General features: G+C 42.6%; 1 protein-coding gene across 1 annotated transcript in view; it reads left to right on the top strand.

Annotated features, from left to right (window-relative positions):
* Positions 1 to 24797, top strand: part of cacna1g (calcium channel, voltage-dependent, T type, alpha 1G subunit) — a 370250-nt gene extending 345453 nt beyond the window's left edge. Inside the window, exons 31-37 of the mRNA XM_028567497.1 lie at positions 318 to 396; positions 680 to 801; positions 5883 to 6305; positions 17499 to 17706; positions 18578 to 18747; positions 23856 to 23927; positions 24147 to 24797. Coding sequence (XP_028423298.1) covers positions 318 to 396; positions 680 to 801; positions 5883 to 6305; positions 17499 to 17706; positions 18578 to 18747; positions 23856 to 23927; positions 24147 to 24713 — 1641 coding nt within the window. The 3' untranslated portion in view covers positions 24714 to 24797. The remainder of the gene's footprint in view (positions 1 to 317; positions 397 to 679; positions 802 to 5882; positions 6306 to 17498; positions 17707 to 18577; positions 18748 to 23855; positions 23928 to 24146) is intronic.
* The last annotated feature ends 625 nt before the right edge of the window (positions 24798 to 25422 follow it).

A 25422-nucleotide genomic window follows, 5' to 3' on the forward strand; every position in this document is an offset into this window, starting at 1 on the left:
GAAACCACCATCGCAACTCTTTGAATTCTCTCTTACTGCAGCCCAATGCTCCCCACTTCAACATGAAATCCCAAGTTTGACAGGCCTGCCATGCCTAGTTAGAGACACTAAGCTATTATTGGACGATCGCTGTTCGGGTGGAGTTTAGCAACTTGTCGATTGCCATAGTTTACATTTTCTCTTGGCTGCTTCCTCCTGACCCTCCGTTTGTTTTTCTCGCTGGAATCAGCTGTTTGTTGTCCCTCGTTATTGGTTCATTCTGCCGTGGATTTCTCTCCTCTGACTAATGCCTCTGTCTTCCTGTTGTCTCTCTGCAGGTGGGGAATCTGGGTCTTCTCTTTATGCTCCTCTTCTTTATATTCGCAGCGCTGGGAGTGGAGCTGTTTGGTGACTTGAGTAAGGACACATGCACCGTGCATACAGGCAGTCAGACACACAAAGACTCGCACACTTACATTTAATCCTCCCCTCTGTGGGTTTAATCTATCTGTTCTTAATTGCTTCCTAAAACCCTTTGATGAATTGCCATATTGATTTCTCTTTCTGAGTAAGAAAATAGCATTAGAGTTCGATTTGATTGCAAAAGCCCTCTGTTGTTACAACTCTCTTTATGTTCATTTCTCTCCTTTGCGATCTTCTTCTTCATCCCATTCCTGCTCCTCCCTCCGTGTCTCCCCAGTCTGTGATGAACTCCACCCATGTGAAGGTCTGGGCCGCTATGCTACATTCAAAAACTTTGGGATGGCATTTCTGCTGCTCTTCAGAGTTTCCACTGGAGACAACTGGAACGGCATAATGAAGGTGAGGTTCCGAAGACATCCATACACATGCTGCTCGTTCATATGCACATTCATCCAGCAGGAACACAAGAGGCAAAGCAAGGCAATGTAGCTTTATTTATATAGCCCATTTCTGTCACGGGTACATTGTCGGACTCAAATGCTCGACTCAACACGGAGTAGAAGGTGAGTATGTTTATTAAAGAATAAACAATCCAGGCAACGTTACAAATCCAAAAGGCAGAATACGTGGTCAGGAAAACAAACGGTAGGTCTGGTAACACAGGATACCTACACAAGAAACCACTGGAAAGAGAGACACACGAGGAGCTACAACAATGTGGCAGGGAACAAGTGAAACATGGGGGGTATATATATACACACGGGGGATGGGAAGACAACTACACACAGGTGAATCACATTAAGGCAGAGACAAGTGATCAAAAATGGCAGGAAACAAACAAAGGCAGGAAGTCAAGTGAACGGGGATACAGACAAACAAAATAAAGCAGGAAATCATGAAAACAAACAGAAAACACAACAAGAGCGGAGGCAGACGTGACAATTTCAGCAACAAGGCAATTCAAAGTGCTTTACATGAAAAAAATGATGTATGAAATAGAAGATTTAGAGTTACAGTGCAGTGTAAGTAATGAACAAAGTACTTGTCTTGATTTAGAAAAAGGCAGCATCAAAAAAGCAGCATCAAAAAGAAAAGTCTTCAGGCTTGATTCAAAAGAACTGAGAGTTGCAGCAGAACCTGCAGTTTTCTGGGAGTTTGTTCCAGATATGTGGAGCATAAAAACGCTGAACGCTGCTTCTCTGCGTTTAGTTCTGAATCTGGGGACAGAAAGCAGACCTGACCCAGACAACCTGAGATCTGGATGGTTCATTATGTAGCAGCAGATCACAAATGCCATTCAGTGCTTTCTAAACCAACAGAAGTATTTTGAATTGAATTCTTTGAGAGACAAGAAGACAGTGTAAAGACCTCAGAACTGTAGTGATGGGATCCACTTACTGTGTCTTTGTGAGGACTCGAGCAGCAGCGTTCTGAATCAGCTGCAGCTGTCTGATTTATTTTTTAGGGAGACTCATGAAGACGCGGTTACAGTTATCAGTTGTCTCTTGCTGAGACATCTCAAAATCATTTAAATATTGAGCCACGGCACTGAAAATCTTTTAGATAAAAACAGACTCCCTGAACCCCTTACTCCCGACTCGCGGTCCACTCTAGTCTCCTCACCGCTGTCTTCGGACAAGAAGTCACCTCATGAGATCAATGCTGTTACACTTACACTTTTAATAACAATCTGAGCGCGTCAGTGGCAAAAACAATCACTTTTAGTGGACAAAAAATAAATAAATCGAGGCTGCACAATTTCCCCATTAGGTTAAATTGCAGCTGCGTTCGCGAGGACCGGTGACTGCGATCTCGCTCAATACTGGAACAATTTCAACGATTTTTTCTTCACATCAGTCCATTAGACACAAATGCATGGGGAGATGCGGTCGAGGTTGAAAGAAACGAAATTACCCTATAAAGTGATAGTAGGCTGACTTTCTAATTGTCTTCATGTGGCTGTTGGAATTCAGGTCTGAGTCCATGACGCCACCAAGATTTTCTGGCTTTGTACGTTGTTTTTAACACTGCCGATTGAAGCTGAGCGCTGACTTGTAATCATTCTTCTTTGGCTCCAAGAGGCAGATTTAGTGGTGATGTGTTGTTGTGGGGACCCCTTTTTTTGCAGACGGCAACAATTCAGTGCTGTCCTTCCCTATTATTCATCTTGAAAAAGCTGATTTGTTTTACATCCAGGGCCAAATAGTAGTTGGTAGTAAATGTTAGCCGTCAGTGTACTCTTTTAGTACTAGATTTGTACACATTTTAGCTTGAAGACAATAAAGATATTAGCAGCTGTTTTGCCAGTTACCTCAAAATAATTTCTAATTTTCAAATACTTTGATATGGTTGTTTATCGATCCAGAATCCTCACAAATCTTGTTTATATTGGACATTATGCTTCCTTTGCCGAGGTTTAAAGGTGCCTTGCCACACGTATTTCATTACTTTGTGGTAATGTCTGAAGTTCTACCATGAACTCTGTAACATATTTTTGTGGAAAGAATTCCTTGGTTACCTTGTTTCAAGCCATTCTAGCGTGGTATGGAAAGCCTGCAGGAAGATTTCTGCCAGTTCTCATTAATATTCAACAAGCTAAGCTGCTTGACTCTGACTGGCTAACAGCTAGCCAATGAGAGCCTGGCTATCAGCATCCTTTACCCAGAGCAACTGGGCGAGCTCATGAATAGTAATGAGCTCAGGCAACATGATGTCAGACTGACCAGCTTTTGTAATTGACCTGATTTCTCTGCTTATTTCTTTTCAGTGGCTAGAGCTGACAGAGGAGGTAGCAGTTTCACATTCAAGACATAACACAAACACATATGGAACTAACATATTTCAAAAAATGCAAGTAAAAACGGTTTTGTGTGGCAGGGCACCTTTAAATAAAGGTTTGAATGAAATTCGGCGCCAGTAGTAGTGGTGGGCCCTTCAGAAAGTAAAAGCATGGAGGTTGCAGTGATGGATGGCAGTAGATGGCACCAGAGACCTTACTTCGTGTCCCATTTTTATGGTTTTGTTACCATTTGTACCATCAACATGATCTGTGTTGTACTTTGAGAGCAAAGATTAACCAGAGTCAAATTCCTTGTTTGTTTACGCAAACCTGGCCAATAAAGCTGATTCTAATTCTGATTCTGCTCTTTCCCTAACTGTAACCATACTGAAGCTGAAGTAGGGCTACAACTATCGATTATTTTAATTGTCGATTATTTTCTCGATTGGTTGTTTGGTTTATAAAATGGAACATGGTGAAAAATATGTTTTCCAAACCCCAAGTTGACATCCTCAAATGTCTTTTTTGTCCACAGCTCAAAAGATGTACAGTTTACTGTCACAGAGGAGTGAAGAAACTAGAACGTATTCACATTTCAGAAGCTGGAATTCTTTTACTTTTTATGAGAGAACTTTGACCTGCTGGTGGTGCTAGATGAAAAACCCCTAGTCAGAAGGCCAGTTCCAGGACTGACTGACTGACCGGCAATGCCTTCCCTAAAAAGAAAGCATTGTCATTGGACATTTAAACTGTCCTTATTGAATGTAATCCTGGGTTTTGTATAATCATCCAATAGCAATATTCTGTTCTGCAGCATTTCCACCGCATGGTACGAAATGTCTCGACTCGCTTGGAAATCTTTTTTTTTTTGGTTTTCCGTTAGCAAAAGTCGTGGATAATACCTGGTACATGGTACTTTTTTGGGGTATTACTGCCCAAGCGAGCTGAGCCCATACTAAAAGGTGGAATTAAAATACTGCAGACCTCTGATTGGTCAGACAGAATCGTTACCAGAATCGTCACTTGCGCGACCCAAGTCCTGTACAAAATTGCCATTTTTAAAGGTCCCATGACATGGTGCTCTTTGGATGCTTTTATATAGACCTTAGTGGTCCACTAATACTGTATCTGAAGTCTCTTTTATATAGACCTTAGTGGTCCCCTAATACTGTATCTGAAGTCTCTTTTATATAGGCCTTAGTGGTCCCCTAATACTGTATCTGAAGTCTCTTTTATATAGACCTTAGTGGTCCCCTAATACTGTATCTGAAGTCTCTTTTATATAGACCTTAGTAGTCCCCTAATACTGTATCTGAAGTCTCTTTTATATAGACCTTAGTTGTCCCCTAATACTGTATCTGCAGTCTCTTTTATATAGGCCTTAGTTGTCCCCTAATACTGTATCTGCAGTCTCTTTTATATAGACCTTAGTGGTCCCCTAATACTGTATCTGAAGTCTCTTTTATATAGACCTTAGTGGTTCCCTAATACTGTATCTGAAGTCTCTTTTATATAGTGGACCTTACTGTGGTCTCCCTTAGTGGTACTGTATCTGAAGTCTCTTTTATATAGACCTTAGTGGTCCCCTAATACTGTATCTGCAGTCTCTTTTATATAGACCTTAGTGGTCCCCTAATACTGTATCTGAAGTCTCTTTTATATAGACCTTAGTGGTCCCCTAATACTGTATCTGCAGTCTCTTTTATATAGGCCTTAGTGGTCCCCTAATACTGTATCTGCAGTCTCTTTTATATAGACCTTAGTGGTCCCCTAATACTGTATCTGCAGTCTCTTTTATATAGACCTTAGTGGTCCCCTAATACTGTATCTGAAGTCTCTTTTATATAGACCTTAGTGGTCCCCTAATACTGTATCTAAAGTCTCTTTTATATAGACCTTACTGGTCCCCTAATACTTTATCTGAAGTCTCTTTTATATAGACCTTAGTGGTTCCCTAATACTGTATCTTAAGTCTCTTAACAGAAATTCAGCGTTGGTGCAGAATTACAGCCACTAGAGCCAGTTCCACAATGAGCTTTCCTTAATATGTGCCATTTCTGTGTCTGTAGCTATTGAGGAGGAGAGAGGGGGGGGCAAGGTGGAGGGTGGGGGTGTGGCCTTCACCAACTGCCATGCTTTGCTTGTTCTCAAGCCATGGTGTCTCTCTCTCTCTCATGGGTGGGCCAAATTCTCTGGGCGGGCAAAGCAGAGAAAGGGGAGGTAACCTTGCTCTTTATGACCTCATAAGGAGAAGATTCCAGATCGGCCCATCTGAGCTTTCATTTTCTCAAAGGCAGAGCAGGATACCCAGGGCTCGGTTTACACCTATCACCATTTCTAGCCACTGGGGGACCATAGGCAAGCTGGGGGAACGCATATTAATGTTAAAAAAACCTCATAAAGTGAAATGTTCATGCCATGGGACCTTTAAATAGGTCACTTGACCGAGATTTAAAAAAATGGCGCCCCACAAAACCTTGCAGTGGTCAATTTACGAGTTGCAGATATTCTTCTGTTTAAAGCATTACAGATATCAGATATCAAAGATGTCACGGCAGTTTCACGAAATCTTGAAACGAGTCGAGTACAGTTGAGGTAGCTGTTTCACGAAGTGGAAATGAAGCGTGTGTGTAGAGTACTGTTTGCTGGTGAAGCGCCAGCTGACACCGATGCTCGTGCCACGTTTTCATGTTTCTTCCAGGACACGCTGAGGGACTGCGCCGCCCAGGACAGCACCACCTGCTACAACACTGTGGTCTCACCTATCTACTTCGTCTCCTTCGTGCTGACCGCTCAGTTTGTCCTGGTCAACGTTGTCATCGCTGTCCTGATGAAGCACCTGGAGGAGAGCAACAAGGAAGCCAAGGAGGAGGCGGAGCTGGAGGCGGAGTTGGAGCTGGAGCGCCAGATAGAAGGGGACATGGCAACGCGGTCTCCCCAGCTCCATCCTCTGGCGCTGGGCATGGACCGGTCCAGTGCTGGGGGTTCCCCCTGGAGGTCCAGCGGAGGAGGGGACAGGGAGCAGGACAGAGACGGTCCTATGGACTCGCCCACTGCCGATATAACCAGAGACTCTGTTTACATCAGAGAAGACCCGCCTTCATGCCTGGAGCCCCCGCTGGAGGTGAGGAATCTTTTTTTGGTGCGGCTTGTACATCATGTACATGTGTGTGTACGCTATTGGATAAAGTGCAATACTTTATAGCTACATGCCTTCACTATGTATGCCTTAAGCCCTTATTCGCACGTGATTAGTAAATTGAGACACGCATTACTGTAAGATACTGTCTAGGTCAGATTGTTCGATTCTCAGTGGTCCACTCAGCCTACTGCATGACATGACAGATGCGCTGAGGTCACTTCCTGCTGCGGGCCAGGCTGTGAGGCCAGTCAGATGACCCGCACGTCTCTGGTCATCAGTTCTGACTCCAGTCCAAACCGTTAAGTTAATTCTCTGGCCCACGCTGAGGGACACTGAGCATGTAGGGCGGTATGTGAAATAATGGAGGGAGGAATGTCTCTTCACTGTCTCAATGTAATAACTATGGCCCATATGTAAACAAACCATAGCGGATATAGCCATGTTAGGACATATTCACTATGCATAATGAATCAAAATATTATTGGGTACATGTAGGTGTGATGTATCCAAAATCAGTATCAGTATAAACTGGATATGCAAATGTAGTATTCTGCGTAACTCATACTGACCCACATCAGCGTGGTTTACAGTTAGTTAGTGAGTGTGTGTGTGTGTGTGTGTGTGTGTGTGTGTGTGTGTGTGTGTGTGTGTGTGTGTGTGTGTGTGTGTGTGTGTGTGTGTGTGTGTGTGTCTGTGTCTGTCTGGTCTCTGTAGAGGACATGCCAGTCACAGAGAGGTCGCAGTGCCATGGGAAAGCTGGGCCACAGGGCCTTGTTGTTCACTTCGGCAGCTATTTCCAGACAGCAGGGAACTTTTTGGGGATAGGAAATAGAGGTCTCGCTATCATTATGTCCCGCCCCCCTCTAAGATAGTTATCCATCTTCCTCCGCCACTCTTCCAAAACATGTGTAGTTTAGCCGCAATCTCTTCTCCGGCCCTGTGGGCAACTCTACTGCAGTGTGATAGTACCCCCGTGTGGAGTTAAATGGTAACACATGAGAGCCTATGGTTGTATCTATTCAGTTCCTGCATAAAAGCCTTTACTAAGTTATTCAGGACTACGCATACAGGTATGAATAGTAAGTAATGAAAGGTTTTAAGGATTATCTAGATCTCCTACTCGGATGTGTTTCTTGTCTTGTTTCTGTTTCTATATCTGTTTGTTCCTACCTGATCGACTGTCTTTATCCTCCCCTTTCTTTCTTTGTGATCCACTCTTGCTTTCCACATTTATTCACGTGTCTCTGTCTGGACTTCTGTCTTTCTGTCCCCCCCCTGTCCTTGTCCTTTTTCTGTCCCTTCTTTCTCTATTTCTCTCTGTTTCTGCCTTTGCTCTTTCTTTTCCCTCTGCATCATCTGAAGTTTGTCCAGCGGAGAGCCCACTTTGACTCGGTCTCCCTGGGCGCCCAGAGTTCAATGGAGGGAGAGTTGAGTTTGATGGACAACCTGTCCGGCTCTATCTGCCACTACTACGCGCTGCCCCCCAAGCCCGGCAAGCACAGCACCGACAAGAAGGTCAATAATCGCCAGAACGATAACTCACTGCCTCCATTTCATACATCCAGTTGGCCTTTCGTATTTCTCTCCAACGTGCAGGGAGCATCACAAAGTAGAACATTGCAATGCAGAAGTTGCTGCTGTAATTTCTGTTGATCAAAAACAGATCTAAAAAGGTTACAGGTTTTTCCTTCACACAAGGCTAAATAATAATGTTCCTTATAATAATGTTTTTGATGCAGTCTTACACTAGGACTTTCTTAAAACAAGTGATAATGCCTATAAAGGGTCAGTTCATCCAAATAAAAATGAATCCATTTTCTCAGTTAGTGGTTTCCAGCCCAGATTTTGAGTTATTTATCTTTGACATTTAGGCATCCACTCCCCATGCATTGTGAATGGAACTTTGTTTCCGTAGCTGTTTTTAAAGCTCACAGGATTTACAAATGATGTGTTAAAAATGAAACATTTGCATGTCCTTCCAAAAAACAATGCCCTGGTCACTCAGGATAATCCACAGACCTCACTGGAACTACTTTCTAATAGGGATCGACCCATACTGGTTTTTCAAGGCCGATACTGATACAGATTATTAGTAGTTAATGAAACCGATATTTGGAACCGATGTGCATTTACAGTGAAAATTGAAATCTTTAAGTCAAAATTAAGATTTTGGAATGTTACAAACTCCAACACAAACCTTTGTTTTAATTCTCTAAGCAATTATTTAATAAATTAGAAACTTATACACAGTAAAATATAGTCAGACAGGGTTGTGGGACATTAAGTCAGACTCAGTGGTGAGTGAAACCGAAGCAAAGGGACAGACACAGAGCTGTAGCCGAGCCAAAGTAGCGCACTTTTCAATTAATTTACTTTATCGGTTATCAGGAAACTAAAACGTTGATACAGATAGTCTGCGAACTGCCAAAAAACTCCCCGATAATCAGCCATGTCTGATTATCTGTCTATCCCTAATTTCTACTGGAGACGTTCCGATACCGATCGGAAAAGCTTCCGATATTGCCTAAAACGCTGGCATCGGTATCGGAAATTCCTGGAGTTTATGCCCCGGATCGATACCACGTAATATCTACTTTAAAGTAGTTTATTTAGGTTCTTTTTCCTCAAACTGCATAATAAAAGACAGTTCGACAGCAGCCATTGTTTGTGTTTGTTCATATTTCACAAAAAAGTTGAACCTGAGGCCAGGTACTTCTATCTTTGCTGTAAAGCAAAGATAGAAGTAGTATACAGTTGTTAAAACATAATAAAATATATGACACACTGGTATCGGATCAGTTCTCGGCATCGCAAGTTCAGGTATGGGAATCTGTATCGGGAAGCAAAAAATGGCATCGGACCATCTCTACTCTCTACAAAGGAAATAGTCCCTGTGAAAACTTTCCACGGGGTGTTCTGTGGATTATCAGTGGGAACACTCATTCTGGAGAGAGATGCTGCGGTTTTAAATGTAATTTTCCAGCGCTTTGAGCAGCACAAACACAATTTCATTGGCCTCCGGTTAAACTGAGGCAATCTTGTTTAGATCTATGAATCTGTTGTTGGTAGAGTATTATCTGTGGGCCAATGGACTTAGATTCTGATTTGCAGAAAACGGTTTAGGTTTATTGATTTCGTATTATGATGCACTGATGGTGGCTATTTATTCATAAAGTTGTTAAAACGTTTCTTTTATTTCTGTCTTTGAGCATTACAGGACCATGTTGATATCACATTTAAATATAAATTCAGCTTTTATTCACACTTTGATCAAAAAGATCCAGACCCATAGCCATATGATCAGGGGTCGCAAGTAGATTTCACTTTGTATTAGGGGTCACAAGCAAATTTGGAGCCACTGTACTAGAGTTAAGTAAGAAAATATGTTCAAATTAATTTGGGTGAACTGACCCTTTAAATTAAGAAGATTACACATATGGAGATGAGCTTGGTTGACTCTTGAAACTATAATTTTATTGATAAATAAAATAAAATAAATAAAAGTTATCTCACCGCTATTGGCAGAATTTACCACTTGTTTCAATGAAAATAACATGACCCAATACCAGACGAAATTACTTAAAGATGGATCAAGTTTCCGAAAGACAGTTACGCAGAAATGTAGAACATACTGTCCATAGAACTTCATTTCATGAAATTCATGGAAAAGCATGTCATTTTTTGCACATATCAACCAGCCCTACAGCCATTTTCGGTTTTTTTGTGCTGGCATTCCTCCACATTAAACAGTTTACCCTTTCTAACCAGCCCCGTTGCACACCCCAGTGCAGTGCGTCACATCCCGCCTCAGCTATGATCTAATGTTCATGTCTTCACTCACTTTTATTCATTCATGCTTGGCAGGTTTTTGGTCTGCCTCAACAGCCTCAGTGACATGCTTTAGAGTTTGCTCTGTCTCCTCTGTACAACTGTCTCTGTTTGTGTCTGTACATGTACACCATTTGTGTCACATATTCTCACTCCCGTTGCGTCAAATAGCGACGCTTGGTCAGGTGCCTTTGGCGTTTGTAATTGACGCAAAAAGTCTCCTTTGGCGTCATATTTAGACTCTCTTGGCGTCACTATTTGATGCTCTCAGGGCTCGCGTCTAGCCCTTTGGCGTCATATTTAGACGCGCTTGGTCGGGACTCTTCGTGTCACTTTTTGACGCTCTCTGGGTCGGTACTTGCATTTAAATGACTTGCGGCACAAGAACGGGACACTTAGGGTTATGAAAAGATTGTGGATGGAAATTATTTTTCCATTCACGGGAAGCTACATGCACTATTTTTCAAGTCATTTGAGATAATAGAATGCCTAAAATCTGCACAACATTATGGGAAAAAAAACATGATAGTTGCCAAGGGAGAAAATCATCCGATTTTGTATGTAATTGTTCTCCAACTGTCTTCATCATTCTGACACCAGAGCACAGCAACTGTTGAGGATGACTCATTTTCACTAATGCCACCTTTTGTTTTTTAACTTTAGTTTGTATTAGATTTTCAGTACAACTGTTCACAGTCACATCAGTTTGCACGTGTTAATGAGGCAGACAAAAGAAACAGCATGTGAAATAATGAAATGGTAGCCGCAAAAATAAAAAAATAAAATACACATTTCAAGTAGCCGCTTAATAAACCAATCTGATGTGACGATTTTGAAGTGGCATAACATGGAAGGGTTTGGATCATTACACAAAAGCTATTTTTTTTATTATAGTATGAAGTAGTACAGTTTACAAATCTGCTACATTTGAATCGAAATATCATAATAATCTAGGCTGCTCTAATTGTAACATAAGGATCCCAAAAAGAACATTTCCTCAACTATATACAGATTTCTCCAGGGAATAGCATGTTAGTAGTACCACTAGCAGCATAGACCAGTTGAAGGTATTTTTGAAAACCTAAAAGATTCTTCCCCTGGCAAAGAGGTCACAATCTTACACACACTTCTGCAGAGCAATGGCTCAATCAATAAGCTAGCTTCACTGCGTCTTCACTGAATAATGCATACGGGTGCCTCTTTTCCTCATTTGAAGGCAAATGTCGGGCCAATTACATTAGCATCGCAAAACCCCGTCTTCTAAAAGCTTTAAATTGGTCGAAGATGTCATTATTAGGCGCCGTAGGCCACCTCTCTCCTTCTGATACGTCAGCAGAAAAGGTTTCTCCATTGAGTTTCGGGGCCCTGCTCCTCTCTGCTCGGATGGCTTATTTGGCTGTCAGAAAGCATTTCCCCTTGTTAAGCAGGTACAAGGCCAAGTACACAGCAGCTCTGCAGAGTTCAGTGATGTGAATGAACTCAGAACTCGGATAGGCACTTAGAGGTGTTTTGTTCAACGTTAGGCCTCGACACGTTTGAAATGACTTCACACGACAATACATGCAATATAAATGATTCCCCTTCCTGTCTGCTTGTTTGTTGCTGTGAAAGAGCGTGATTGTCTCGTTGGCATCGCGTTTGTCTGTTGAGAATCATCAGGCTGTACATTTTAGTGTGTGTGTGTGTGTGTGTATTAGGGGTGGAACGGTTCACAAAATGTACGGTTCGGTTCGTAACACTGTTTTGGGGGTCACGTTTTTTTTTTGTGCCAGATTTATTATTGCATATTATTTATTTATTTGGCAAAAAAAAAAGTCCTTACAATGAAAGGAATATGGCTGGATATGTTATCAACCGGAAACATGACAACTTGTTAAATAAAAACATATTTAGTGCAACGTAACCCAAACACACACACAGCTTCGTGACGGCTTCGTAAATACACCATCATATTGGAAGTCCTGCTGCTAGCATAACCCACGTGTTCCTGCTGCTAGCATAACCCACGCGTTCCTGCTGCTAGCATAACCCACGTGTTCCTGCTGCTAGCATAACCCACGCGTTCCTGCTGCTAGCATAACCCACGCGTGTTGCACAGTGCTACCACACAGTCGCTGCTCTATCCACTACTTATTTCTGTCACTGTCAGGTAACACTAAATAGTTTCGCATTGCCAGACCCACCTCCACAGCACTGCGGAGGAGAGTCTGGCTAGTCCGCACAGCATTCTGGGATGGGAGAAAAACGTGCTCTGGTTTATTGGCATTTCTTTGAAACCAATCACAATCGTCTTGCGCGGCGATAAGCGCCGGACGGAGCCACGATCTCTTCAAAAAGGCATTGAGAAGGAACTGGTTTTGGTGGAACACGTTCAAAGGCTGTTTTAGTCGTGCGAGAGAAAAATCGAGAGAAAAAGATTGGACAGGTAGTCTAGCTAGCTGTCTGGATTGACCCTGCAGAGATCTGAGGAGCAGTTAACCATAGTCCTCATAAATCCACCGGAGTTTAGATTAAACACAAAGAAAGCGGACTGTGACGGACATCCGGCCGAAAATGAGGGACATCTGGCAGAATTTCCAGCAGGACCTGAACAATCCCGGAAATGAAACGTCGTTGATATAGACTACTAAATCCGTAATGCTCCCATAGAGCAGAGAGAGACTGCCTGACAGCTACACTCGGCATCTCATTGTTGTCAACTGCGGTTTACAATGCTGCGTGGCTTTTTTCCTCCCAATAAGTTTATTAAAAGATAGGTATAAACCAAGGTATCCTGCTCTGCCTTTGAGGAAAAAAAAGCTCAGATGGGCCGATCTGGAATCTTACTCCTTATGAGGTCATAAGGAGCAAGGTTACCTCCCCTTTCTCTGCTTTGCCCGCCCAGAGAATTTGGGCCACCCATGAGAGAGAGAGAGAGACATCATGGCTTTCAAACGAGCAAAGTGGCAGTTAGTCCAGGCCACCCCTCTCCTCCTCAATAGCTGGCACATACTAAGGAAAGCTCATTGTGGGACTGGCTATAGTGGCTGTAATTCTGCACCAAGGCTGAATTTCGGGAAAGAGACTTCAGATACTGTATTAGGGGACCACTAAGGTCTATATAAAAGAGACTTCAGATACAGTATTAGGGGACCACTAAGGTCTATATAAAAGAGACTTCAGATACAGTATTAGGGGACCACTAAGGTGTATATAAAAGAGACTTTAGATACAGTATTAGGGGACCACTAAGGTCTATATAAAAGAGACTTCAGATACAGTATTAGGGGACCACTAAGGTCTATATAAAAGAGACTTCAGATACAGTGTTAGGGGACCACTAGGGTCTATATAAAAGAGACTTCAGATACAGTATTAGGGGACCACTAAGGTCTATATAAAAGAGATTTCAGATACAGTATTAGGGGACCACTAGGTTCTATATAAAAGAGACTTCAGATACAGTATTAGGGGACCACTAAGGTCTATATAAAAGAGACTTCAGATACAGTATTAGGGGACCACTAAGGTCTATATAAAAGAGACTTCAGATACAGTATTAGGGGACCACTAAGGTCTATATAAAAGCATCCAAACAGCACCATGTCATGGGACCTTTAACGATTTCACCTGCATATGCCCTTTTCACTGAAATCTGTGACATTAAAATAAACCGAGCAATACATGCATGCCCCAAACTGTGACTAGACCGAACGGTCCATTCTTTTTAACTTAAACCATTCCATCCCTAGTGTGTGTGTATGTGTCTGTCCTAATACTACTGTTGGTAACCCCACAATATAATAATAGATATAGTGTTTAATAAGTCTAAAGGTCCTCATGTGGTTTCCATTCTATACATTTTGCTTTGTTTTTCTTCCTTGTTGTTTCGCTTTGCTACATACTTCCAGTGTCATATATGTTGTTACAAAGTTGTTACATAGTTGTTACATAGTTGTAACATGTTGCTCTCTCCCGTTAGCTACAGGTCTTATCTGTGTGTATCGTCCTTATCTTTGTGTGTTGCCTTGAGTGTGCGTTTGTTTTTCTCTGCTCACTAGTCGTTGTCTCTTCCTGCCTAGATCCCTCTAGCGGAGATGGAAGCTCTGTCTCTGGCCTCGGAGAAATCCTGGTCCCTAGCTCTGACAGACGACTCGGCCGCTGGCGATATTAACCCCCTCTTTCTAACCAGTCTGGAATGCAATGTACTGACAATACATCTCTCTGTGTCTTCCTCCATCCCTCTTCTCTTCCTCCTCTTCCCCTGTGCAGTTTGTAGTGTGTCCTTTCACAGGGCACTTCCAAAGCCACTTGTCTCCCTCCGCCAAAACTGAGCAAAATAAGAGTGAATATAGGACTTTATTTTTATTTTTTTGAAAACTGAGACAGTCCTGGTGACAGTATTTACAAATTCTAAATATGGTACCACTTCATCATACAGGTACTAATAGATTCCTATAATTTCATATACAGTATGTAACTGTAAATGTATAGGGAAATTCCTGGAAACAACTGTCTTATTTGTTATTACCTGCAGTAGGGACAGTGGAGACAGTGTTCAGTTGGTACACTTCCAATTCATTATCTCCATTGAATTGCTCACGAAACATTAGGAGTCTTATTGTCTGTGTACAGCAGGTCAGCTGCACATGAAAAATGGAAAATCTGTCTGAAAAAAAAGCATACAGCATATTTGGAGAATAAAGTGTCCAATAATAAGTGAGAAACTAAGGAATATTAACTTGAGATTAAATGGGGCCTTTTGCGACATATGAACTAAACACAACTGACGAGACTTAAATGTCTCTGAACTTTGCCTCTATTTTCTCAATAATTAGTCCCAAATTACATCATTCTTTCCAGGAAAAATCAGGAATTTACTAGGAAATCACAGACCCATAATATGGTACCAAATATACCTGAATGCACGCATTCATCCCAAGTATGTGTCTGACTGGCTTGGCATGTGTGAGTTAACATCCTATTATGAATCTGTTCTTAAGTGCACACAAAATGACAACACTTTAATTTATGCCGCATGGAAAACAAATGGAGCCAGCTGCATTAGGCACAATAATGCACTCCGTAATGTCTTGATCGGGAAAATAATGGACTTGTTTTTAAAGCAAAGCCACTGCTTGACTTTGTCACCACCGCATCCATTAGACCCGGACACGTGGTGTAGTAGATGTATGCATACTCACCAATGGTGGCATGTTACCATGTACATTTACTCAACAACTGTACTCTAGTATACATTTGAGGTACTTTACTTGAGTCTTTTCTTTTCATGCCTCTTTCTACTTCTACTCCGCTACATTTCAGAGAGAAATACTGTACTTTTTGTACTTTACATTCATCTGACAGCTTTAGTTACTAGTTACTTTACAAATTAAGATTTCAGCACAGAAAACACATGCAGTTAATAAAATACAATGTTTTATTATAGATTTAAATACCAAACAATCGATAGGCCTACTAGTCCAGCTGAAATGATTAGCTGATTAAACACTTAGTTGATTGACACAACTGTTTGGATCGTTTCCAGTTTATAAAATGTGAGGATTTTTCTGCATTGAGTACTTTTACTTTTAATATTTTAAGTACATTTTCCTGATAATACTAACATCCTTTTACTTAACTAACATTTCCAATGCAGTAACAGAGTTTTTTACAGTGTGGTACACTGTTGCGATGTTTGGGAATATCCAAAAACCTTTTGATATCCAAATCTTTCATAATGTTTAAAAGTATAGCTGTGTTTCTCCTTACTTTCTTTTGGGCATGCATCGCTAACACAGCCCTGCAAACTGTTGGCTGGTTAGTTTGTGTACCGCAACCATTGCAACGGACAGAGCTAACCCTAAGCCGTAAACAGGCAAGAGGTCGTAAACTGGCCGTAAACTGCTAAAACATATTCTGAATGCCCTGTATACATGTCCAAAGAATGCCTCTAAAACCCAAATAATACCGGCATATCCCACATGTCCTAACCGGAAAACGCTATATTAAGGCCTCATTCGGAGTATACAAACGGATTATGCGTCTCAATCAATCTTATTCGGAATATTGTAATATTCAGAATAATAGTGGAATATTAGTGTGCATGTAAACGTATGTACTGTGCCCTCCAACTTTCTCTTCCCTTTCTCATTCCACCTTTCCAGCCTAATGTGTGTTACTCTGCAGTCCAGTCCAGTAGAGTAGTGCGCCTCCTCACCTGCCAGTTTGCAGTTTTCTCTCCTCTGTCTTTCTCTCTCTCTCTATAACCATCTTTTCCTTCCTTCTTCCTTTCCTTAGTTGTCTGTCTTATTCCTATGTGCTTTAAATGTACTGTATGGGCCTTTTTCTATAAGACTTCTTCCGTGTTTTGTCTTCTGTACCCTGGCCTTGTAGTAGTTTTCAGTCCTTGTTGTAGTTTGCTACCTGGGTGTAAAGTGTGCTGGAACTCCAGTAGCTCTGTGATGAATGTGAACTGGTTCTGTAATGGATCAGGCTGCAGGACACTGCCCCAGCTGACACACAATCACGGAGCAGGCTTACGTAAAGTGACTTATTAATTATGACATTGACACACCCTGTGTCTGCATTATTAACTAATGCAGACACAGGGTGTCTTACAGTGAAAACACACCGGATGCGGAAGCGCCGCAAAGCTAGATTCATCCCCGATCGTGAGCCTGGCTGTTCATAACAGACGCACAATTTTCTGCAGCATCACAGAGCCATCCTGTGTGTGTGAGTGATCTCTCTGTATGTCTGTCCGTCCATCCATCCTTCCATGTGCCTGATCGCCTGTCTCGCTCTAGGCACAGCTGAGAAGTGAAGACAGCTAAGATCACCATAAACCTTAGTGTTTTATTTTGAAATTTGTTTTATTTTGTTAAGTGTCCGGCTGCCCTGTGGTCTTCCTGTATATGATTAGCTACCTGGCTTGGCACATTTGCTAGCCGTTCGCAGAGGAAATAGAGGAGATGCCAAAACCGGTGTGGCCGGACAGACAGATTGGATAACATCGGCGGCAAAATGAAAATAGCTCCGCCTCACGGCGCTTAGCGCCGCTTCCGCGTCCAGTGTGTTTTTGCTGTAACAATTTCAAAAAATAAAATAACATAAAAGGTCTTGGGAATTTCAACCTAGCATGGTCTTGTTTCTGTGATCTGTGGCAGCTCTGTGCCAGTTGACTCCAACATGCAAAGATCCCGTCTGCTTTCTGTGTATGCTGATGACCTCTGTCTCTTTGCCCACGTGGTATCTTAGAAAGATATCAACTGTGAATGTGTTAGAGTGTGAAAGTGTGTGAGTGTAAGAGTAGCCCCGATCCTTGCAGCTCCAGAGGGACCGTGACTCTCTCTTCTCTCTCCCCAGCCGGAGCAGCTGGATCCTGGGGAGCCACTGGAGGACAACCTGCTGAGCGTCAGGAAGCCTGCGGTGGGACGCACACACTCCCTGCCCAACGACAGCTACATGTTCGCCCCCCTGCAGCCCTCTGGCAACACGGACCCAGCTCCAGTACACCTTTTAGCACAGACACAGGGACCGCAGCACATACTGGGCACCCACAGAGCGCAATCAGGTAATTTATGATGCAATATTGAGAACATTTTGCAGACAGCACATTTGTAGCCTGGTTGCTTATTTTATTTGTTTGGATCCGGAATTTGTGACACCTCATTAGGATAGGACTAGTCGGGATCAATGCAAGTACATTTCCAGGATATTTTCCCCTTCCACTCTCCCTGTGTCGCCGTTTTCAAAATCCCTTCGCTTCGGGAAACAACAACAAACTTCGAGCTAGCAAGCTACACGCTGAAAATGGCACGTTTAAAAAAAATGTGGATCGTGCAACAAGGCAGGCCTGCTTGGTTCTTTTGGGGAACGACTGTAAAGATTTACAAAGAATATGTTCAACATTTACTCACTAACCGGGGCGTTTTGGGACCGATTGGCAGGATTGCTATGAAATACACACAGCAATAGACTGGTAAGAGTAAATTACGTTTAAACATGTAACCAGCTAATTTATATAGCTCACGTTATTGTATCGTGTGAACAGTTAACTTCATTTACACAAAATTTATCTGGCGGTTTCTATTGCGGGGTGCAAATGTTCCACCAAAACAAGTTCCTTCCCGAGACCATTTTGCAGAGCCGCCATCGCTGCGTCCAGAGCTTAGCGCCGCCCAAGACGATTGTGATAGGTTTAAAGAAATACAAACAACCCGGAGTGTTTTTTTCTCCTATCCCAGAATGTAACTGTGGTGTTGCCAGACCTTACTGCACAGCGCTGTGGAGATAGGTCTGGCAATGTAAGACTAGGATAGGACACACAATTGAAAGCTTTGATTTGTAACATAATGCAAGTTGACACCGAACCTCTGAGAATGAAAACACCTGCTGAACCTGTTGTTGTGTCATATTTAGTGCTGTGCTTGTTTTGCGTGCAGGCTCCAGTAGCTCAATGCGTTCACAACCAGAGGAGGGTTCCCAGCGGCTGACCCTTCCGGCAGACTGCTTCAGACCCATTAGCCCCCACAGCCACTCCGACTCAGAGAGTATACCACGACTACCACCTCCCAGAAGCGCACACACACTCAGCCGCACGCTCCACAGACAGGTGACTAAATCACACTGTGTCACATTTTCACTCTTATAGTCTTGTCTGTGTCGGTGCTGTATGTGAAGAAAGCTCAGTGGTTGGCAACCATGTGCCATTTCGGCCCATTGATGTGGAAGTTTGTATTCATACCAAACACTACAGAGGGTGATTTCACTCATTATAGCACTTTCTAGAAGAGACAAGAAGCTGAACTGGAGTGCTGGGTGTTTGGTGTGAATGAAAACCTATTGAGTCTTTATATATATAAATAAAAGTACCAGTCCAGGGTTCAACAAAGAGGTTTGCCCAATGGCCTGGAGCAAGTAAAACACCATGTTGGGCAAGTAAATGTAACGAGTGGGTAGGACCGGGTACTGAATTCAATATTTTTTTAGGCACCAACCGAATTGCCTCTAAAGTATTGAGTGTTGAAAAATGCCTTGTCATTCAATACCCAATTTCAATACCTAAGGAGTAAATCTCATCAGCGTCAGTGAGCCAATAAGCATGCAACATGCTTTTACCAAGATCTAATGAGGTTTGTGATTGGCTGTTTAGCTTTACACGCCGTAGAGGCGAAAAGGAAAAACTCTATGTTACCCACAGACACTGGGCTCAGGTAGTAGGAGCTAAAAAAACAGAAGAAAAAAAAATTTGTGCCATAATGTGACATTTTTTATTTATTATTTTTTTGCTTTATAAAATTGGTATTGAAAAAGTATAGTTTTTTTAGGTATCAGTATCCGTAATTTTTTTAATGATACCCATTCCAATGTGGGCAAATGGGTTGTCATTTTTCTGAACATTGTCGTATCATAAATGACATTATGGTTCTATCGCCCCCCCCTCCCCTTTCCCACGTTGGAGAAAGCTTGTTGAATGATTTGATTTGAATGTGCCTTTGGCCAAAATAAAGAATTGAATTGGCACTAGTGACGCTTGACTGGCGGCTGTCTTCTTCATAGAAGAACAAGATGATGGCTGCGTACGAGCTAAAGCGAAAGAGAGTGCTTCAAGTCCTCTTGGGTGGCAGTAGAGGATGTCGATGACTAACAAGTAAATATAACAATTGACTTGAGACTTTGAAATTTTTGGATAACCACTAATAAAAAAAATACATGTAAGAGCCAGTAAAAATTTACTTCGGGAAAGTGGGGAAAACAAACGTAACGTTGAACCCTGCAGTCAAAAGTTTGGACACACCTTCTCATCCTATGTTTTTTGTACTGTACTGTACTGTAATAAATGTATTCTGGCCTTCCTATCCTGACTGACTGACTTTTATGTCTTGTAGTAATAAGGGGCTGTTATTTCTCTTGACTTAGTTGAGAGGTTCTTGCCAAAATAAATAGAACAGGCTATTTACTGTACACCAAAACTACCCACCTAACACAACTGATGGTCTCAAATGCATTAAGAAGGCAAGACATTTTACAAATTACCTTTTGACAAGGCTGTTAACCCTCCTGTTGTCCTCGGGTCAAATGTGACCCATTTTACAAAGTTTCTATATCAGAAATTTGGGTTTCTTTCAAACAGATTGTCGAAGAAAAACAACTTGGATGGTTCTTCTTCACAAGTTAAATAAATGATCAGTTCACTACTTTAACTAAATGTGGGTGTTTAATTCAATTTCATAGCATTTAAGAAAGAATATGTTAAAAGAATGTCGACAGAATTGACAGAAAAGCTTCGAAAAATTACAAATAAACGACAAAAACATCGGAGAAAAAAGGCCACAAAAACATCATTAAAAGTGACAAAAACTTTCAACCAAAATGTTGAAGAAAAAGTTTAAAATTTTGACCCAGAAAAACAAAAAAGTTGCATAGTCGCAAGGGTTAATTCAAAAGCTGGTTGCAAGAATGCCAAGAGTGGGCAAAGCTGTCACTTAGGCAGACCATGGCTACTTTGAATAATCTCAAATCTTAAACATATTTGGGTTTGTTTTATTTTGGTGCACTTTTTCGGATACTACATAATTCCATCTGTTATTTTCTAGTTTTAATGTATTCTGTATTGATCTACTGTACAGTAGCCTATAGAAAAAAATTAAGAAAAAGCATTGAATGAGAAGGTGTGTCCAAACTTTTGACTGGTACTGTGTATATATATATATATATATATATATATATATATATATATATATATATATATAATCTTATAATCTTGGAAGGTTTTTCTCGCAATTGTGGTTCTCCCAATTGTGGCCCTGTTGAAAAGAATGGGTTTAGAGCTTTCCTAAATCTCTTTCCTCGTTGCATGTTCTAAACAGTTTCACTTTTCTTCCTTTTCTTCCTTCTCCCCTTCTTCCTGGTATTCCTTTCTGGTATTAACGTATCTGCCGTCTCATTCCTCCATATATCTGTATCTGTTCCTCTCTGATCTCAGCTCAGTTGGGCCCAAAAGCCGCCCGATCCTGAGCTACTGCTCAAACACAGATACTCCTGTTTCTGAAACCGCAGCAAACGGCAGACTTTAGCTGCCATTGGGGCCTTTTCAGAAACACTGGACTCCACGTTCATCTTCCAAGAGACAGACCGTTTAAGACACATGCACAGGCTCCCCCCCCCATCCCCACACACTTATTTAAATATCTATCTACTGCTAACCATCAGCCACAAAGCATCTAAAACTCTCCTAACAGCCTCTAGGAAACATTACTGGGACTTTGAGTTTATTCGTCCTTCTGTGCATTCTGTACTCTTATACAAGCAGCAAGAGCTAGGTGTAACATTGCATCAGTGGATGTTTTTGGTAGCTGAGTGATAGAATGCATTCAAGTTATGTTATGTTATTTGGCTGAGAAATGTACCCACAATGCAGTGCACTTACTACATTATAAACTATATGACTCAGGGGATTACTACAGAACAGCGAGTGCTGTCCATATGCATTTGGCCATTTTGTACAAGCAGTACCACAGCGATAGTGTGTGTGTTTTCTATTGACTAGGTTAGTGCTTCAGATGTACATATAGTTGTTAACCAGAGGACAGTAGCACTTAATCCGATTTTTGCTTCAAAATAAGTGTGACAGGGTGATGTTTTCTTAGTGATGTTCCAGTGATTATGTGTTACTTTGGTGTTGTGTTGCCGTGGCTGGTGATTGGCCGGGCCTGGTTGTGATATCTTTGGCCACTAGGTGTCTCTGTGGTCCCACCATTCAGGCTCATGCAAGGGGGATCCCACGATTTCAAACATCTCTCAAAGTGCTGTGCGCAAAAGAAAATTAAATAAATCAATAAAGAAACTCATGCATGCCTTGCATCCTCATCTCCACAGATTCAAGACACTTTCATTGACTTAATTCAATGCAAATATTATTTTGTTTGTGGTCTGTGAGGAACAAGTCATGAGGACATTTTATGAGTTTTGGCAACCATTGGTGCTTACTAACCCCTTTCCTCTTCTACAGTAGCTGCATATTATGTCTACCCTTTGACTGTTGGCCTCACACCCCCGTAGATGACGGCACCGAAACACTGATGAGAATTTGGTTGTAAATTTAACTACAACAAATGGAACCCTCGCTGGAGGTTTACAAGGGTTTGGTGTGAATGGTCAAAGGTTAGAGGGTCCAGAGGTCTGGCTCAGTGTTCACTGTGTCAGCCAGCGCTCAGCAACCGAGTCCTTCTGTCCGTCCAACTAGTAAAAGCAGCCAGCACACAAGTCTATATTTATTTAATTCCAACAAATTTGAGGTCATTTTTGATCACATCCATAATCCTTTCATATATTTGGTATATATACACTAAAAACTGTGGGGGAAAATATTCAAAGAGATCTTTAATTGTGATGTTGAGTACAAGTCGTTAATTGAACACTCATCGTGTCCCTTTAAAGACCCCCTCCAGACATGTTTCAAGACAAATCATTTGGCTGATATGGATTTTAACCAAACAAGTTGGGTTGTTTTTTTGGTACTACTCTACTCCTGGTATCTACTCCTTCTATCTCAATAATGGGAGATTCTACTGGTGAATAGGGGAAAATATTTGAACTAAAAGATATCACCATGAAACTTCCCCCAGAGGATTACTTACATTAAGACAATGTTTGCTTGTATGACAAGTTTTCTGAAATGTCAGGTTTAAATATGCAAACGAGGCATTATCTAATAATAACTGGCGTTCAGGATATTCAGGAGAAATGTACGGAAAAAAATAGACAAATTGTAGTAAAATAAACACCCTAATGTGTATAGAGAATGTGTTTTTTCCCCACTAGTCTGAAAGAAGATGTGTTATGGAAGCAAAATAGCACCGAAAAAAATATAAATACGTTTTTGCCTGTAGTGTCTCCCGTTGAAAAAACAAACAAACAATATACATAGTTTTCTAATATATTATTCTGCTGCACACAAGATGTCTCCTACTCCACTGAGGAGTCCATTTTCCCTGTATGTGACCTGGAGGTTTCCAGTTTCCACATCGACACTTGTGTAAGTCGCACATTAGATCAGGATCGGCTTCCAAACCAGCTGTGATGTCACAAAGTCCTGCACGTGAGATTTAAGGTGGAGCACAGAGAAACTTTCCCTCCTTCAGCAGTTGAATGTGAACTGTAACTCTGCACATGTGCAGAGGCACTCAAAACATCCCAAATAAAGAAAAAAAGACCAATAAAAATGTTAGAGTGGAGATGGGCTTTAATGATGTAAAAACAAAATGCTGTCTCTGCCTTAACAGCAGCACCGCACAGTAAACTAATAAAAGAAACCCAAAGATCACATCCAATAATGCCAAAAGTTGTTTACCCAACCCAATATTGTCAAATTGCAATACGGAATTCTGCCATTGAGTAACCCATGGTAACCTCTGTGTTACAGTCCTTGCAGAATGTGTTGCAATTGCAATTCAAGCCCACAGCTGCCTACAGAACGCGGTTCAGAGAGGACTCTGGAGATGCGCTGGCCGGACGGTGAACTGTGACCCAAACTAACTGCTTCTCATCTTCATCACCTCGCACTAACTAGTCTCCCCCCTCTCATCTCCCCCCGCGCCCTCGCTCTGCTCCATCTCCTCCTGCCTTCCTCAACTGCACATTTACCTCCATCTCCTCACCCTTTTCTCCTAAATATTTCATCCACACCCCCAACTCTCCCCTCCATGCCCCGTCTTCCAGGTTGCGGTGTCTACTGATTCTCAGGAGGCCCTGTGTTCTGAGGGAGGGGAGAGCGATGAAGGACTTGTCAATGTGGTCTCTCTGGGCCTCCCCCTAGCCCCCTCGGCGTCTCCCTCACCCTGCTCCCATCGTCCTCTCTGCCCGCTCCCCTCCCCTAAACCCCCGCGTCCCAGCAGCGTGCACACCCAGCTTCGTGAGCAGCACTGCCTCGCCTCCTACTCCCCTCCCCCCTCGCCTCCTCCGCTCCCACCAGCCAGGCGCCGCCGGCAGGACGAGGCCTCGGCGGATGAGGAAGTGTCCCTCATTACCCACGCCGGGTTGGCTGTCGTGGCGGACGACAGCGGCGGCCCGTACCTGAGGCAACTGAAGCGGTTCCACAGCGCCGACACGCAGGGCCGCCGCGGCGCCCCCCCGCCCCGCCCCCGACCTTACTCCTGGCTGGACGACCTGCGGTGCCACTCGGTCGAGGCGTGCTCGTCGGCCGAGTCAAGCACCGCCTCAGCCTCCTCCGGCTCCGGGTCGCGGGCCGAGAGCCTGCAGACCTCCGGCCAGACCTCGCTGCCCTCGCCCCGACGGAAGAAGAAGATGAGCCCGCCGTGCATCTCCGTGGACCCCCCCGACGGACTGGAGCACCAGTCTGGCCTCTACTCGGGCCTCGGGGGCACGGGGCCGGGGGTGTCGGGGATGCCCCCTGCCGTGCCCAGCCGGGACACCTGCCTGAGGAGGAGAGCGCCCTCCAGTGACTCGAAGGACTCCTTTGACCTGGGAGTCGGAGAAGGGGCGGGACAGGACGGAGACTCGCCAAACGCCAGCAACAACCCCAAGCTACTGACTCTCCCCAGAGAAGACAAGCTCTGAGCACTGAGCACTGATCCTGTAACACACACACACACACACACACACACACACACACACACACACACACACACACACACACACACGCACACACACAGCTGGACAAAACCTTCCACACACACATACAGTACAGGCCAACAGTTTGGACACACCTTCTCTTTCAATGTGTTTCCTTTTTATTTTCATGACTATTTACATTGTAGATTCTCACTGAAGGCATCAAAACTATAAATGAACACATATGGAATTATGTACTTAACAAAAAAAGTGTGAAATAACTGAAAACATGTCTTATATTTTAGATTCTTTTAAAGTAGCCACCCTTTGCTTTTTTATTAATAAGGGACAAAATTCCACTAATTAACCCTGACAAGGCACACCTGTGAAGTGAAAACCATTTCAGGTGACTACCTCATGAAGCTCATTGAGAGAACACCAAGGGTTTGCAGAGTTATCAAAAAAAGCAAAGGGTGGCTACTTTGAAGAATCTAAAATATAAGACACATTTTCAGTTATTTCACACTTTTTTATTAAGTACATAATTCCATATGTGTTCATTCATAATTTTGATGCCTTCAGTGAGAATCTACAATGTAAATAGTCATGAAAATAAAAGGAAACGCATTGAATGAGAAGGTGTGTCCAAACTTTTGGCCTGTACTGTACACACACACATAAACACACACAAACACACGATGCACACTGTGTATCT

Source organism: Perca flavescens, chromosome 21 (assembly GCF_004354835.1).
Source record: "Perca flavescens isolate YP-PL-M2 chromosome 21, PFLA_1.0, whole genome shotgun sequence".
Classification (NCBI taxonomy): domain Eukaryota; kingdom Metazoa; phylum Chordata; class Actinopteri; order Perciformes; family Percidae; genus Perca; species Perca flavescens.